Below are 17252 nucleotides of genomic sequence, written 5' to 3' on the forward strand. Positions count from 1 at the left end.
GGCGAGGCGGCCGAGGGCCGGGCCCGGCGAGCCCGGCGGACGGCGACACCGGCGGACGGCACGGGCGGACGGACCGGCCACCGCCACCGGCTCCTGCCGCAGCCCCGGCCCTCCCCGCCCCGCCGCTCCCATTGGCCGCCGGGCCCCGCCGAGCCCCGCCCCGGTCCGCCCGCCCCGCGGCCCCCCCCCCGCCGCCGCTCCCCCGCCGCCCCGTTCCGCCGCCGGGCGAGCACCTACCCCCGGCTTCAAAAACGAAACCGTTCCTAAGAGGCCGTCAGGAAGTGTAATTTTTTATTTATATTTTTTTTTTTTTGGTGGGGTTGAAGAGGCCAAAATGGAGAACAACATCAGATGCGCATTCACAGGTGTCCGCGTGAGTCGGACACGAACGGCATGAACGTTCCCGAGGCGCTGGGAGGCCACAGCCGAGGAGATGGAGGTTCACGATGAAGGCCGGCCGCGTACACGACATACCGAGCAAGGAGGACAGTTAACGGTTATATCTGCCAGTTTTGGTTCTGCCTAACCCCGCGCCGCCTCTTGCCAGCCGTTACCGGTTGTCGCTCTGACTACTAAGGTGCGCCAACACCTTTCTTCTTTCCGTCTCCTTCGCCTTCAGCGTTGCCGTTCCCGAACTTTTTATTGTGTGGTAAACTATAAACAGAATAATCTTTTCGTCAAGTCTCACTTCACCGTTTTCAGACTCTGCTACAGAGCACGGATAGAGACGGTTTTTAACAGCAGTCTATGGAAAACAGACACATTCGTATCTCGAAGCACGGGGCGCGTCCGCCTCCCCAGCTCTGTGCCACCTTCCCATGAATCCAAACGAGAGCTCCCGTCAGCTGAAATCACACCATTTCTTTAAGCTAGGGCCTCATATGCAACGACAACACCATCTCAGCTACGTACGCTTCCGCATTAATCCCATTTATCTTCACCAGAGGAGGTGGGGCAGAGAGTTCATGTTCCAAATTACTTCCTAAAGCTTAAGATGTTTCTTTACTGCTTTCTCTCCACAGAAAAGTCACTTTGGTGACTTCTGTACTGAAACAGAGACAAGTCTCGGTGGGCACGCTGCCACCTTTAAACACGTAAGAAAAGAAAAACAAAACCCAATTCACTAAGTTAGTAGCGGCAAAATCCCCAGGAAGGAAAAAAAAAAAAAAAAATGTACATCTCTATCCCATTTTGTTGTCAGACTGTTTGTTGTGTTCCATTTACATCATGACTAACCAGGTCCATTATAAAAACAAGAAAGTAACCATGAAATAAATAGATGTTGACACTAGTGGGATTCCAGGGGTGTTATAACTCATCGTTTTTCCTGCTTTCTCCTCCAGCTTCTGTCTTCTTCTCTTTTTTGGACCCTGTGGAATGAAGTGAACTCAGTCACATGCTGTAACAGGTTTCACAGCGTACAAAGCAGCGCTGAAAGTCCCTGACATTCATTAAGTATTCCACCAAGCTCTCAGCCTGTGGTACAGACGTCGGGGGAATGCTTTGGGGACCGCTACTCGGCTCCAAAGAGCTGAAGACATTACTGCCCTCCGCCTGCTGAACACCGCTGTCCTCACAATCGGAGCGGCAGAATAAACACGCGCCTGCACATCCGCTCTTTAACAGAGGCAGGCTTACAGCTACAGGACTGGCTATAAACTGCAGTGAGAGAGGCATAAAAGCAGCTGCCGAGGCAGGAGGCAGCGGTACATTAGAGCTTCGCACTGAACAATGAAAACGTAGGAACAGCGAGGAACCAAAATTTTTGTCTTCCTCTTCGCAGAGCTAACAACTGGTCCGCAGCCGGGGGTTCTACCGTTTTACTACCTCCTACAGCTACAAAGATGGAAAGAAGCACACAGACAGCTCGCACTTGTAGCTACCGAGCTCCAGACCGTTAGTCAAACGTTTACCCACCCGAGTCTGATCCAGGCACGTCGTCTATTGCTACTTCCTCAGCTGTCGGAGGTTCCTTGGCTGGACCAATATCCTCAGGTTTGCCTATGTTTAAAGCAGAAAGAAACCCAAGTTAAGGGAGAATACACAGGAGACCAAGTGCAGGGAGATTAGGTGACTAGCAGCGAGGTTTACAAACAAGCCAGCTGCGGTGCCTCAGCGGGACTGTAATAATTCACTCTCACAGTGGATCTCTCTACAACACTCAGAGAAGCATCACAGAACCGCTCCTTATTTCTCACTGCCTCTGTCTGCCAGGCTTTACGTCCCTAGAAGCCCTGGCGATTCGCCGGTTGCACAGGCAAGTCACCTTTGGAGCTGTGACTATAAGCAGGATCTCTTACTCAGGCCAGAGGAACCGGCAGGGAACTCTGCTGACAAACAGCAGTCTAGATTTAAAAGGACCGGGGCACTCAGAACCTGAGGATCTTAAAAAGTTCAGAAAACAGCAAGTCTTAGTGTCCCAAGAGATTTTTATTTTTTTTTTTCTCCCCTGGGGTCCATCTAAGCCACAAACCTTACTCATCAACAGCTCATTCTATTGCTTGCTATAGGACACGACCTTGAATACTTGGCTCTGGACACGCAGAACGCAACTGATGGCTTATCTTTCTCATAAGGCAGACAGCCAGAGAGACAGATACTGACTAACCATCCTAGGAAGTTTATAAATACTTCCTGTTCCTTCACAGAAAAAAAACCAAACAAATGGTGGGGGGAAAAGGACACTGCCATACCTAGATTCTTCCCAGCTGTCTTTGAAAATTAAGAGGAGGATCATTTAATCCTACAGTTAACCATTGTCTTCACTTATTTAGCTCTCTTTCACTCAAGGCAGAGAGATATGAGCGTGTTACACGTGGTAATTATATACTAGGAGCTACACACACGCTGCCCACCCGCTCCTTACCTTCTTGTTTCCCCTCCGTGGGAGGGATAGTGTTCTCGGTCTCAGAGGTTGCTGTAGCATTCTTGCCTGAATCGGTTTTTGTGGTGGTGTTCTCCTTTTTGGGTTTGGGTTTTGCAAACTTGGCCTTATTCAGAAGATACTGCACTTCCCTGTCCAGGGCTGCTATCTTGAGCTCTACATCTTTGGACAGCAGGACGGGTTTCTCAGTAGGAGAGAGCTTGTTCTGTTCAGCCAGAGTCTCGTTTTTCCAGATCTGTGGGATGGGAGGGAAGAGGTGTTTTCTGAATGCTCCGGGGTTCCAGGAACCACTGTATATCACAGTATCTCAGAGTCACTGCTCCCGGGCCTTCTGACTTACTCAGGATAACGCTGCTCCCTGCTACATTTCCACCAGCTTCTGAGTTACCCAGACATCGGACGAAACAAAGACACAAAACCCTCAAAACCCAGCGGCTGCTTTTAAAAACTGCATGCAGCCGGATTACTGGGCTACACCCCCGCTCCTGGAGACAACTCTCCGCATGCAGCACAAGAACCATTATCCCCCCCCCGAGCAGTCTGGGTCAAGCTGGGCATTAGAAAACACGGCAACACACAAAAGGTTTGCTGGTGGCACGGAAACAAAACGTGCACGCTCTGTTCCGTCACCTCGCGTGAAAGTACACGAGAGGAGAAACAACCCAAACTGCCACCCCCACCCTCCCCCAGAATCATTCCATCCCCTTTATTACCGTTGTTTCATTGATGGCTTTTTCCAGCGTACTCAGTTCCACTTCTGTGAATATCTGGTCAGACTCTGGAATCATTCGGGCTCCCCTTAAAGGTAAGAAGAAGTTGGGTTTATTTTCCTTAAACCTATACATCGGCAACTCGGCGTCTACAACTCCAGCAATCGCCATAACAAACAGTCGCTGCACATAGCGACCAATCAGTGCATTTTGGACCTGTGTCTCTTGCATCTGCAGGAAACAGAGTCCTCACCTCCGGATGCTCAGAATGGAATACCGAGCCAGCAAAGGCAGCTATCGCCAGGGAAGATACAAAGAGCTGAGGCCATAGGACCAAGAGGGAAAAATCTGCTTGCAAATAGTACGTGCAGCGTTGGACACCTCCTGCCCCCCCGGTTTAAACAGAGCTTGCACGCTTCTGTTAACGTGTTCTGCGGAACCGAGCACTAGGAAGCAGGGTTTTGGTCGTCTTCCCTCAAGCAGCGCTAGTGACTTTCAGACCCCCCCGCAGTTTGGTCAAGTTCTGTTGGCATCTCTTACACTACCGGCTGCACAACTCTCCTTCCTAACAGCTCGCTCTTACTTGAGAAAGATGGTCGAGTGGTTGAGCAGACTCTCCAGGGCAGCCAGGCGTTCCGGCCACTTTCTCCTCTCCTCAACGCGGAAGAAGAGGTTCCTACAAAGCTTTTTCAGCTCTGAAAGCTTGTCTTTCAGCTCCTGCGAGTGGGGAAGAGGGGAAAGGAGACAATTAGTTTGCCCACTGTCTAACACTGTAAACCTCAGAAGTTAAAACTGCAGTTTTTGTCGTTTTCTCTATCAAATACACTATTTCGGTACAGTAAAAAGAGCCACATGACTAAACTTGATGTGGAATCAACAGGTTACTGCTGAAGCTGTTGTTGAAGCCGCACCCATGGCTGGAAGAACAACTTCGTATTATGTTCTGTGCATAACGCTCCGAGGAAGCAAGAAACTTTCAAGAACCAGGTTATAAAGGATCAAGGCGGATCAATACTCTGTCAGCCTGTGTGGCGACTTCTACGTCAGTTAGAGCAGACTGGCATCCTGACTACGTGCAGCAATACCTTAGTTGCGGCTGCATAGCCCTCCTCCTCCATCCAACTGGAAGCCTCGCTAAGCTTTCTGGAAATTTCTTCTCTCTGCTCCTCTGTCGAGACAAACTGATACTCCTCTTGGTAAAGCTTGTCCTGAAAAGAACAGAGCAAGCACTCCCGTCAAATACCACTGAGCGTGGAAAGCATAAAACCACCAGGTCACCCACTTGCAGCTGGGCTGGACTGCCAACTCCCGGCGTGCTGCCTGCACTGGCCAGGAGATTCTCATTCGACCCTCCCAAATCTGAGCTCCTGCTCCTAGCATTACCGGGAGCGTGACGGTAACGCACCAGGTGTACAGACACACGTGCGCACCAGCTACACGACGGTACAGCTGCAACAACCATGATTTCACACGTGCTTAACATTAATTGCCTCTTCGGTACAACAGCTCTTGAGAAGCTGTAGCTTCTTTCCAGCCTGACTGCAGTTGTTCCAAAACACACAGGTAAGTGCACATATAAGGGATACTGGAAACCCAAAGTTGACTGTGTTAGACACGCCGAAGGAAAGCGTTCATTCTGCGTCGAGAAAGCCTCCCAAGTCCAGCGGGCTTGGGAGGCCTAATGGTAGCAGAAAAAGTGACTGAAAGACGAGAGCTGGGCTCTTCAAGTCAGCTTCCCCCAGCTCAGACAACTGCCCTGCGTTCAGGATCAGCCAAGCTGCATGAGACACTTCTACCGGCTTTCCAGGAATTCTCATTTCTTTACATCCCTCTCTTACCTGGGTCTCAAAGATGAATGACTCCAAGCTGTTGGCAGATTTTTCTCTTTCCTGTTTCTCTAGGTCCCTGACCGTCAAGTCTTGGAGTCTAACATGCGAAGAGAACAGAAATCAAAGGTAGCAAGTGCCTTTAGACGAGCACCACGTCATCATATACTTCCGCTTCTGAGCACAGCAGCGCTACGTGAGCTATCACCATGCCAAAGCAATTCGCTTCCTTTATCTAGAGCTTTAACCTAGCAGAGCCATTTCAAACGTACTTTTTCATTGAGCTCTTCAGCTCATCCTCCAGCAGGTCAGGCACATCGTTTACATCCAGTTCCATGGTGATCTCATGGACAAGCTTCTGCTTCTTGGGTGCTTTGCTCTTCTTCTCTTCCTCCGTTTTGGTAACTGTGCTGTCACCAGAACTTTTGGACGGTTCTTCCTCTTTCGCAGTTTCTCTGTTTCCTTTGGGATCCTGTAACGGACAAAGTTTATTCTCAGGCAAGGGAACATATTTGCAGATTTTGCAACTTTTTTCCAAGGCAGGGCACTAACAGGGAAAGAAGAATTCCACTGAGCGCTGTAGGAATTTTATTAGTTTCAAACATGCCCCTCGGACACCAAAATCACAGTCCCGTTCCTTCAGTCTGATGCTCACCTGAGACTCTAATTTCTCGCCTTCTTCCTTCTTCTGTGACTCTGCTTTCGGAGGGGCAGTTTCTGCCTGACCTGGAGACGGCTGTTTCTCTTCTCCCTGCTCTTCGCCGGCATCTTCTGCACTGCTTTTCTCATCTTGTTTCTCCCCCTGCTCTTCTTTACCTGTTTCTGCTGGGGTCTCTTCTTCTTCCTGGTCACCACAGGCAAGTAAAGGGGAAACCCAAACAGTGTTTTTCACATAGGAATTCCGTGCAAATGTTTTACAGAACAGATAATTCTCTGCAAAAAAACGCGCGTGTGAAAAACCGCACGCACAGTGACTGCAGCCATTAGTGAGGGGCTGCGCTGAGCTAGAATATGAATTAAGAGCTACTTCAGTGCGGGACGTGACTCCGTGACAAGGAGCTGTCATCTCGCTAGAAGGAAACCTAATCACTACTGCCGGCGTAACGGGAGCTGTGCCTATACGGCCCGGGAGGAAGCAAGGAGCCTGCTGGACACCTGCACAGACAACACAGGGGCAGAAGCCTATCCACAGAGCACCAGGACAATTTAGAAACAAGAGACTTGCCCAGAAACAAGTCCTGTAACGTTAGTCCACCGCTGCTGGACTTGCCAGCAAAAGACCACAAGTTTCTTGGAACACGCGCCACAGAGGAATAAAGCACTTCCCGAAAATATTTAAAATCCTGACACCTTTAATTCCGCTCACGCGAATCGCTGCCTCTTTAGCGGCCATAGCAAGACCCACGGCCTCCCTCCCTCCCGCCAGCAATCACCCTGGGGCTCACCTGAACCGAGTCTGTCAGGTTCTCTGCAGTCTCTGGCGTAGGGCCACCGCCCCCAAACAGGCTTGAGATGGTATTTCCAAGTTCTGTTGATGGGAGACAAAAAAAAAAAAAAAAAATCCAGAATATTGTGTGTCCAAAGGAGGAAGAAAGTCACCCTCAGCTCTCAGTTCTTCCCCTCACAACCATAATGATCACCACGGAGGTCCCTTGGCGGCGTAGGTTAGCTACATACACTGCAGAAAAACTCCTCCTTCCCTGACCTCACTTTGTATTCTTGCAGGCACAGACAAACGGGGCCTCTACCTCTACTGCAATATGACCTGAAATTTGTAACTTTGACTAAAAAGCTTCAACCTGTGGCTGCATTAGCCGTCCCTGCATCTCCCCTTCACCTCCAAACACACAGATTTCCAGCTCCTCTCTGTAGGGAAGTCTGTGCTCTAAAAGCTGAGCAATGCAAAGCACAGATCAGGGCACCACGACCCAGAAAACCAGACAGGAGGATGCTGCGGGGCTGCGGATGCGGGACTTCCCTTCAGGACAGACCTCCTCAAATTAGCAGCTGCGGCTGAACAAAGAGGAAGCAACTCCGGCTTTTCAAGTTGCCACGCATGCCATAGTCACCTTAGGAGCGTATGGCATTTCAGAGCTCCGGGCAGCACCCAGAAGCCCCTCGCAAAGGGCTTTTAGGTATTTTAGAGCCGTGTACGCAATCAGAGGCTATGGCTAACTGTTTAATTTCCACATCCCAAACCCACGGTGCTTGCTCTGCTCAAAACAATGATATGCTGTAGTTATCCCAGCTGCCGCAGGTAAAACACAACAGTCGGTACGGATATCCAAGTTCAGCATTTACTTGTCAGCGTCGACTCCTCCTCCAGCTTGTCTTCCACCAAGGTCTCAAACACAGATTCCACCTTGGAGAGGGGAGCACAGAGTTAGTTTTAAGCAGGGACCATCAATACCGGAGAGGGGGACAGAACTGGAAAATGCATAGCCTGACAAACATCGCAACAGGGTGGCGCTTACCCGGTCAAGAGTTAGTACTCCGCTCTCATCCATGTTGAAGTGAGCTTTGATGCCTTTGGATTCATAATCCGAGTGCTTCTTGAAACTCTCCCCAACTCCCTTTAGCCTCACGGTAGTGAGATTGAGAGAACCAAAAATCCTGACGACACAGAGACAAAAGCAGAGAGAAAACTTAGGATAACAACGCTGCGGAACAGCTAACCGCTTCTCGCGGTCACGTTTGCAGCGATGGACAACTGCACAAAGCAAGGAACTGGCACGGTTCAGTTTGCTCGAGCGCGTACAGCCCTGAGAACAGATCGGCAAATACGCCCTGGTGCCCGGTCAGACACACAGGCCTGTCTGACAGTAAAATTTCCAGCTAGGCATACTGCACTGCCACGGAGCCGCCTGCTCGGATGCTGGGCTCGGCTCACCGCATGTCATCCTGGTTCAGGAAAGACAGATCTCCGTAGTTGACGTAGAACTCGAAGTCGTCCGTGTAGCGGTTGAAAGTGATAACTTTGCGCTGTGGATAGGGTGCCATGCGCTGGAACAAAATCCTCTTGTTATGCTTCAAACTCTTGGATTTGTCATCCTCCTCCACTTCACGAGTAAACTCCACCTGCATCGCAAACAGAAAATATGACTCAGCAACCGCAAACTTCCTCTACGGCATCTTACGCCGGGTTTCCGCAGCGTTTGGCCGCTCTACCTCGTGCAAAAGTCAGGGGTCAGGTAAGTATTTTCTCAACAGATGTTTCTACGTGCCTGGCTTCTTAGACATAACACCACTTCTACAATACAGAAGATTTTCTTCTGCTTGCTTTATTGGCTTGGCAGAAAGATTGCCATAGCTTCCTTCCTCGAAGGAATCCGACAGGTCACCCGGAACGTTTCTCCCAGCACAGCCCCATTTACCCCATACCTTGCGCAAGAGAAAGAAAGCCAAGGGTTACCTGGATAGGAAACACAGCGGCATCCCGAACGACGAAAGGCTTCACCTTAAAGGCTTTGCTCAGAGCAGCTGCCTGGTAGACCGCACCCATAGCAGCAGCCTCGTCGGCATTGATGTTCTTGCCCAGTTCTTCTCTACGAAGTGAAAAGCAACAGACGTCAGCTTTGCAGCCGCTGCCGTAAACAGCGACTTGTCAATAGGAGACAGACTCGAAGGGGGCCTCACATACTCACTTGCCCACAGCTTTCAGCAAAACCTCCTGCACTTTGGGGACCCGTGTGGCACCGCCAACTAGAATCACCTGGTCAATTCCATCCTAGGGATTGGAAACAGTCACCTTGTCTTGAGAAAGCAATTTTGGAAAGCTAAGTTCAGGGCTTCCTTACGCTCCTTCCCCGGTCACCACGCACTCATGGGGTGCTCCGAGAACACCCACGCTACGTCCTGCCGTCCCGGCGCAGGTCAGTGCCCGACAGACCTCAGACGGGCTGACGCAAGCCGTGCCAACACGAGGAACCTGGGGTCAGGTCCGTCAAAGAGGGGCAACGTGACCGCTGCTTCAAGTCACCTGAAACGCGGGACTTGATTCAAAATCAGTTTAACGCCAGAGGAGCCAGCGGCTCGGCCCGCAAGCTGGACCAGAACAGATGGAAACATGGACTCTGAGAGGCGACTCAGTGTCTTGCATTGAATACCAGAGCCAAAAGACGCTCAAGAGCGTCCCGGCACCCCGGAAAGCGAGCATTTAATGATGCAGCAAGTCTCTCCAAAGGACTGCATCGCGTTTGGTCCAACTGCAGTCTGCAACAGGGCTTCTAAAGGGAGCGCTCAAAGGAGAAGCCTGAACAGCAACAATTCTGTTTCCAGGCACTCTGAGATAAAAACCTCAGAAGAGAGACCGGAACCAGCATCCGAGACAAAAAAAAGGAAAGATCAGTGTTTCAAACCTCCAGCCCAAGAGTAAAGTTTTTTTAACAGAAAGAAACGCCTCCTCCAAGTCCTTTGTTTCTGGTGGATAGCACAGGGAGCCAGGACAGACTCCTGCGTGAGACCGCAGCAAGTAACCTCGCCGCAGCAGCAACACCACTCTGTTACAATAGCAGGCATCTGTACCTGCCAGCAGTGCCGATAACACAATCGCCGCTGCTTTGATCGTGACACGACAGCAGCTCCGTACATAGAAACTTCAGGCTTGTTCACGCGTTCCTAAACCTACCAGGTTCATCTCTGCGCTGCTCAGAGCCTGCTGCACAGGTCCTGGGACTCGCTGGAACAAGTCAGAGCACAAATCCTCAAATTCTTGCCTTGACACCTTGGCCTTGAAGTCGATGTCATCTAGTAGCCCCTCAATCTGTCCAGAAAAAAAAAAAAAAAAAAAAACCAACCAAAAAAACAGCCAGAATGAAATTGTTTGTGGAGCATTCTCCAAGCAAAGTCTCTGCCTGACTTGCCCAGTGTGCAAAAAGTTCCAGCTTCCTTAACGCACCTACGACCTGACCGCGCTCATCCGAACCCCGCCATCGCTAAGGTGACGAGAGGATGGGATGTGGATATAAATAGACAGCTTCTCTCAGTCAAAGTTTATTTACCAAACCTCACGCGACTAACTCTCATCCCATCCGCTCATTTAATCACCGGGGGTGCTAAGCGGGCACAAGTCGAGAGGAACCACCGGTGCCGCCACCGCCCCTGGAACACCAGGAGCGACAGCGTTCCTACACGCCTGCCCTTAACCCACCCCCACCCTCCGTCCTAAAAAAAGCTGGAAACCCTGCGGCAGAAGGTCAGACCTGCGCCATGTGGTCGGCATTCGCGCTCAGGACGGTTTTCAGGCGGTTGGCCTCCTTCAGTAGTTTGGCCATGGCCCGGGGATTCTTTCGGACGTCTTTTGAAGGGTGCCGGTCGTTAAAGAGTTTCGCCAAATAGTCCCGGAGACGAAGCTCCATCTCTAAACCTCCAAGAGTACGGTCAAACCTGAGCAAAAGGACGAATGGAGATGTAACAACTTAAACCGAGGTGAAATACCAACAAGCTTCGCAAATACGCAGAGCAGCAAGTGGTCAAAAGTAGCTGCAGTGCTATCAGCTGTGATTCACTGCCAAAGAGCAACGGTTGTTCCAAAAATAACACATCATAATGAAACAAAGAAAAGAAAGATTCAGCACCGCAATCGCCTTTGAGCAGGAGGCTTCATTATCTTTATGGTAAAGGCCTTACTGCCGAGCATGTGAAACAGCTGAGAAGCCAAAGGATGACTGCCTCAGGTCCCAGGTATTTTCTTGGAAAGAGCAGTATGTATGTTTTGGAGTTTAAATTGCTGGGCTGGCGATCCACAGCACCCTGCTCCTTATTTGGCAAACGCACTGTGCTTTCATTCCTCTCTAGAAGGATATTCTGCTTTTTCAAAGTGACACGCTCTACTTCTGTCAGATTATGGGAAATGGAATTACGCTAAAATGGCTTAAGGCTATGAAAAAAAGCAAGCCTGAAGCAAATTAAGTATACTGGTTGCCTCCTGGGCTCCTGGAAGTTCTCAGTTACCTTCTGCACGAGATAGCGACACCCGAGTTATTACGAACTGGAGCCTTCTCGCTCCAAACTGCGAGAAGTGGCCATCCAAATTACTGTGCTGAAGCCTCACCGCAAAATTCCACATTTAGAAGAGACTGCGAAACAAATGGTTTCTTTCCTGAGACCTGTGGGGTTTGTGCAACTCACGCTGAATTCTTACCCAATGCCCTGGATCTGCAATTGAGGTTGGGTTCCTGAGTCCTTAGTTTTCACTGTCTGATACGTAACAATAGTACAGACGGTGCTTCCTGCTCCCATGTCGTAAAACATGATATTCTGAAAAGAGAAGCTGGGACGGTGAAGCAGAAACACCTGGACCTCCCCCGCGAACAAGGAAAGAACCCACTGCTGTCCGGGCTCGATACAGGCCAAGACTACCCGCTCCCTTTATACCGCAATGACAGGACTCGTACTTCGGTCAAACAGAGGAGAGGTTCAGGGTCACGCCTGACACAAGCGGACGAGAAAGCTTTTTTTCATCCATTTCACAGATCAGAAAACAAAGCTTTCCTCTCTAAAACTTTCTTCAACCTCAGGAAAATCAAGTATTTCAGAGTCTGTCTTCCAACACCTTAGAAAAAACGCTAATCTTATTTCCCCCCCCAGGTTGACGGGCAAGGAACACACGCAGGTTTACAAAATGGGAACTCCCAGCCACCTGCCCTCCCTCCAGAAGCTTCCAGGCTTCCCCACATATTCACGCAGGGCATTCCCCTCTTCCTCTTGTTGACGAGCACGTGAAAAGAGAGGAGAGCGGTTGGCTAGCAGAGTCCGCTTCCTCACAGCGAAGTCCTCTTGATTTTACCTGCAGCGCTTTCTCCCCGACACGCAGGCCCTTGCACGGGACTCTCCCCATCTCCCAGCCGCGCCTACCTGTGCGGTGGCATTGATGTCTTTCCTCCTAAAAACTCCGTAGTTCAACGCTACAGCCGTGTTGTCGTTGATCAGCTGCAGCACCTTCAAGTCGGCCATGCGAGCGGCCTGCAGAACTGCTCTCCTCTCCGCCTGGTTGAAGTAGGCAGGAACAGTGATCACCGCGTCCTTGATGGGCTGCTCTGAAAGAATCGCAGGGAACACGTTTTTCCATCAGCGCAGCCACGCGCAAAGACTCGTTGTAACGGGGCGACCGTAGCAAAGCCAGAGAGCCCAAGGCAAAGACTCGTACAGAATGCAATCCTGAAGCGGCATCAGCAGCCAGGATCGTTAGGGATGAATCTCTCTGCGTCCTGTTGAAACCAAGCAGCCTTCGCAGGTTCTCGCAAAGCCACGTGTCTACTGACCTCTCTTTCACATGTCAGGATACCCTCAAATGCTCTGGGATGCCATAGATTTCAACAAACGCTATCTTTGCGGAGCCTTACTTTATCACTGGATTATGTTCGCTCTCCAGAGTAAAAAGCTTTCGGACTGGCTTTAGTATTACTAACCAAACACCACAGAGCCTCCTGGTAACGATGCCAGTCAAACACATCAACAAAATTCACCCAGTTCTCATTACTGTGGCATTTCACTAGCAACACAGCATGCAAAATGCATGACAGTCTCTCCTCTATCAGCAAGTTTTGCAACAGAGGGCGGTTTTTGCTCTTTAATTGTAGTTAAGGTTCATTGTAGTTAATTGCTTTGCTCCAGCAGCAAGTCTCCATCCGGACCGGTTACAACGCCGGCTTCAACAGAGCCACCTCCATCTTCCCCTGCGGTTACCTACCAACGTGCCTCCGCTCTAGTCACGCACGTGAGTGAGAAAACACTTTACTCTTTCTCCAGAGATTACCAGTAAGGCTTCTTCGCTGCAAGGTTGAGTGGGATCTGGGGTGCCTGCCCCCAAGAATAGGATTAAGACCCCAAACTCGCATCCTATTAGAAACAAATGACTCGATAGCTGCTAAGCCTCGCTTACAGCCTACAGCTGAAGAGACCCAACATCCTGTTTCTAAAAACCCGTGGGTTCTCAGCCACCTTCGGTCTCTACTCAACTGCTATAACGTACAAACGGACGCACACAGATACTGTAAGAAACAGCTAAATCCTTCCAACCTGCAAATTCCTCAGCCAGACCACGTGAATAGTTCAGGACCATCCCCAGCATCTCCTCTGGAGAGTACTGTGTCGTTCTACAAGAAACAGACAGGAAAAATAATTACAGCAACAACAGAGTCGGCTGTAGAAGCCTGGTAGCCCCAGTCCCACCCAGAAGGAACCCAGCAGCAGCCACTTACTGGGACAGCTTGAAGATAACGGTCTGCCTTTTCTCATCCTTCACCAGTTCATGCTCTGGGAATCGGGACTGGTACAGCGCCACGTGGGGGTTATCGATACGCTTACCCAGCAGATCCTGAAAGTATCTGAATGCCGCCTTGGGAGTCCTTATGGCCTGCAGAAAGGAAAAGCACATCACCCAGCTGCAGCGCCTCGGCTCTGCTGTCGTCAGACAAACCTCTCTCAAGCTACGTGGCGAACGGCTCTTGTTACGGGAGTTTGGAGCCCAAGACCGGTACACAGAGAGCCAGTACGGAAAGCCGTTAACGCACCAAGGAGATGAGAAGTACGGGACGAGAATTAAAACTTCCGAGCTCAGACTTTTATCACGAAGGACCCAGAAGCGGGAACATATACTCTGCGCACGGGAACTGCCGTTGGCGCGGCGAGCAACGAGAACTCTTACCATTCCTAGCGCGCTATCGCCGAAGAGACGCTCGTTCTCCTTCAAAGAAACAGCCACGGGCGTTTTCCTTCGTGACTCCCTGTGTGGAAAGACGGGAATAAACCAGTCGAAACAGGTGAACGTTCAGCACAGAGTCGCCGGTGAGGAAGGGCGTCGTTTCCGTTTCAGAAAGACTAAGGGTAGGTGCTCGGATACCACCCACGGAGAGGAAGGCCAGCCTCCGTTCATCCGAAGAGCTGCAATAGCAGCACCTCCCTTCAGAGCTTTCATACGTTCCTCGTGACACGGGCAAATAACGTGCTTTACCGAAACACGGACAGACATCTTTCAAATTCACAGCCGGAGCTGTGGCGGGCAGATTGTTATTTTCCCCGTAACGCAGGAGAACTTAACAAGAGGCGACTCGTTTCTCCTCCGATTCACGTGTTAGCGCACCAAGGTAAGTATTTCGCTACGATAACCACGAAACGGCTTAAAGTTATCCGCTAAGCTCAGTGCACGCTACCCACTTCCAAACGCCTCGTAGCACGTTATCAGTTCTCTAACGTAAGGCTACAACACAAAACGAACTGCCACGAAGGAGAAAGGCTCACAAGCAGCTGCCTGGAACGTGCCGCTTCGTACTTAGACAAAGCTCGCTTTATTTTTGCTCTCCTCCACCAGCGAGCAAGGCGAGACAGTTCCCTCATTCTGTCGACGACTGCCAAGTTTCAGGGAGCCGCGTGAAAAATCCATTTGTTATCTCGCAGTCTAGACTCCCAGAAAACGAGGATGTTCCTGACTGTACGCCCTCTCCCAGCCGCAGGTTCTTCATTCAGTGTCTCGGGGACGGGCTGCAGCCACAGCAGCCGAGTGAAAGGAGACCTTTATCTGCTTCGCAGACGAGTGCGGGTTCCGAACAGCTGCAGCAAAACAAACCCGCCTCCGGGCTCCCTTATGGAGAACTGAGAATCAGGCTTCTTCACTGGCGGGGCAAGAACACGATACTACGGCCTTTCGTGTCTGAACCGCAACTTATCCTTGATCTTTCGGTCGCTTGCTTAAAAGGCCCCCAAGGCGCGACCAGGCACCCCCAGGGTAAGGTTAAAGACTGAACCGCTGCCCTGCTCGATACTCAATAGCTGCTCACCTGCGGCACGAAGCGAGTCGGAAAATCCTGAACCGGAGAACGGGCGCGTTCCCCTCCCGACAGAGGAACGGCATTAACTGGGCCCTCGTCACCCTAAATCGTTGCCTCCTTACGGCCCTTGCAGCGAGGTTTCAAGCCCCCGTGAAACAGACGGAAGCCCCCCGCGTCACCTCTTCCCCCTCAGCGTTAGGACAGGCTCGGGGAAGAGCTGCTTACTTGTTTAAGACGATCTCCATCGGCACCCCGGGCTTCACGATGGCGATCTTCATCGACTCGCTGCCCACGTCCACCGACATCACCGCCACAGGCTCTGCAGCACGCGCGGAAATAAAAAAGCAAAGCAAAACAAAACCCTTTCGGTTACGAACGCGCACGGCAGGAGGCCAAACTCCTTCCCGGTACCGAGCGGCCTGGGACGGGGAATGACACCGGACGGGCCGTCCGGAGGGAACGGCGGCGGGACGGTGCCCTAGCACCTAGCCGGCAGCTCCGGGAGCAGAGGGCAGCGCCGGCCGCTCACGCCTTCCCCGACCGCACGGCGGCCCAGGCGGGAGAGGGCCCGGCAGCCCCGCCGCCCCGAGCCGCCGGCAGGCCCGGCGCCGCACGTACCTGCGCCGGGCAGGCGGCAGGAGAGGAGCAGGCAGGCCAGCGCCCAGCAAGGCACCCGCGCCATCCTCGCCGCCGTCCCGGCCCGCCGGCAGGTGCTGCGGCGGCGGCGGCCCCGGCGCCTCGCGCAACCCCCCGGCCCGGACGCGGCGCGAGCTCATTGGCGCGGCCGCCAGCGCCGGGACGCCGCCCGCCAATCCCGGCGGCCCGCGCGTCCCCATTGGGCCACGTCGGGGGAAGCCGGAAGCGGGCACGACGGGAGCTTCGGTCCCATTGGCCAGAGGAGACGGGGCGGGGCAAGGGATAGAAAGGCTGAGGGGCGGGCGTGCTGGCGTCATACGCGCGCGGGCGTGGTGGCGTCATGCGCACGCGGGCGCGCGCACCCGCACGGCAACAGAGCCACGTGCGGCCCGCCTGTTTCGCGCGCGCGCCGCCTGGTGGCTGAGAGGCGCCTCGCCGCCACCAGGCCCCGCCCCGCCCCCGTGCCCCGCCTCTGCCCTGGCACCTCCCCACGCCTTCCCTGAGCCCCGCCTCTGCCCCGGGCTCCGCCCTGCCCCTTCCCTGGGCCGCGCCTCTACCCGGGGCCCCTCCCCAGCCATTACCCGGGCCCCGCCTCACCACCAGCGGGCCCCTCCTCTACCTTGGGCCCCGCCTCTGCCCCTGGCCCCCATCCCACCCCGCCCCTTTCCTATGCCCTGTATCTGCTCCGGGCACCTCCCCACCCCTTCCACGGGCTCTGCCCCATCCCCGGGCCCTGCCTCTGCCCGGGTCCCACCCGCCCCTTCCTCGGGCCCCGCCTCTGCCCCGGGTCCCACCCCGCCCCTTCCCTGGCCCCGCCTCTGCCCTGGAGCCCACCCCGCCCCTTCCCTGGGCCCCGCCTCTGCCCCGGACTCCACCCCGTCCCTTCCCTGGGCCCCGCCTCTGCCCCGACTCCACCCCGCCCCTTCCTCGGGCCCCGCCTCTGCCCCGGACTCCACCCTGCCTCTGCCCCGGGCCCCGCCTCTGCCCCGGACTCCACCACGCCCCTTCCTCGAGCCCCGCCTCTGCCCTGGACTCCACCCCGCCCCTTCCCCGGGCCCCGCCTCTGCCCCGGGCCCCACCCCGCCCCTTCCTCGGGCCCCGCCTCTGCCCCAGGCTCCACCCCACCCTTTCCCGGGCCCCGCCTCTGCCCCGGACTCCACCCCGCCCCTTCCTCGGGCCCCGCCTCTGCCCCAAATCCCACCCCGCCCCTTCCTCGGGCCCCGCCTCTGCCCCAGGCCCCACCCCGCCCCTTCCTCGGGCCCCGCCTCTGCCCCTGGCTCCACCCTGCCCCTTCCTCGGGCCCCGCCTCTGCCCCGGACTCCACCCCGCCCCTTCCCCGGGCCCCGCCTCTGCCCCGGACTCCACCCTGCCCCTTCCCCGGGCCCCGCCTCTGCCCCGGACTCCACCCCTCCCCTTCCCCGGGCCCCGC

At 53.6% G+C, this 17252-nt stretch overlaps 1 protein-coding gene across 1 annotated transcript; it reads right to left on the reverse strand.

Moving 5' to 3' along the window:
• Window positions 1–276: 276 nt before the first annotated feature.
• On the reverse strand, window positions 277–15869 carry HYOU1 (hypoxia up-regulated 1). The gene is made up of 24 exons (XM_050911004.1): window positions 15806–15869; window positions 15413–15506; window positions 14068–14146; window positions 13622–13776; window positions 13440–13516; window positions 12276–12457; window positions 11563–11678; window positions 10622–10805; window positions 10048–10182; window positions 9065–9147; window positions 8833–8965; window positions 8311–8498; window positions 7895–8033; window positions 7722–7782; window positions 6866–6948; window positions 6076–6264; window positions 5693–5892; window positions 5433–5520; window positions 4680–4802; window positions 4178–4311; window positions 3598–3682; window positions 2867–3119; window positions 1918–2001; window positions 277–1370 (listed from the first exon to the last, which is right to left on the reverse strand). The coding sequence occupies exons 1-24, from the start codon at window positions 15867–15869 to the stop codon at window positions 1309–1311; spliced, it is 2991 nt and encodes a 996-aa protein (XP_050766961.1). The 3' UTR covers window positions 277–1308.
• Window positions 15870–17252: the final 1383 nt, after the last annotated feature.

The sequence above is a fragment of the Gymnogyps californianus genome, chromosome 25 (assembly GCF_018139145.2).
Source record: "Gymnogyps californianus isolate 813 chromosome 25, ASM1813914v2, whole genome shotgun sequence".
Classification (NCBI taxonomy): Eukaryota; Metazoa; Chordata; class Aves; order Accipitriformes; family Cathartidae; genus Gymnogyps; species Gymnogyps californianus.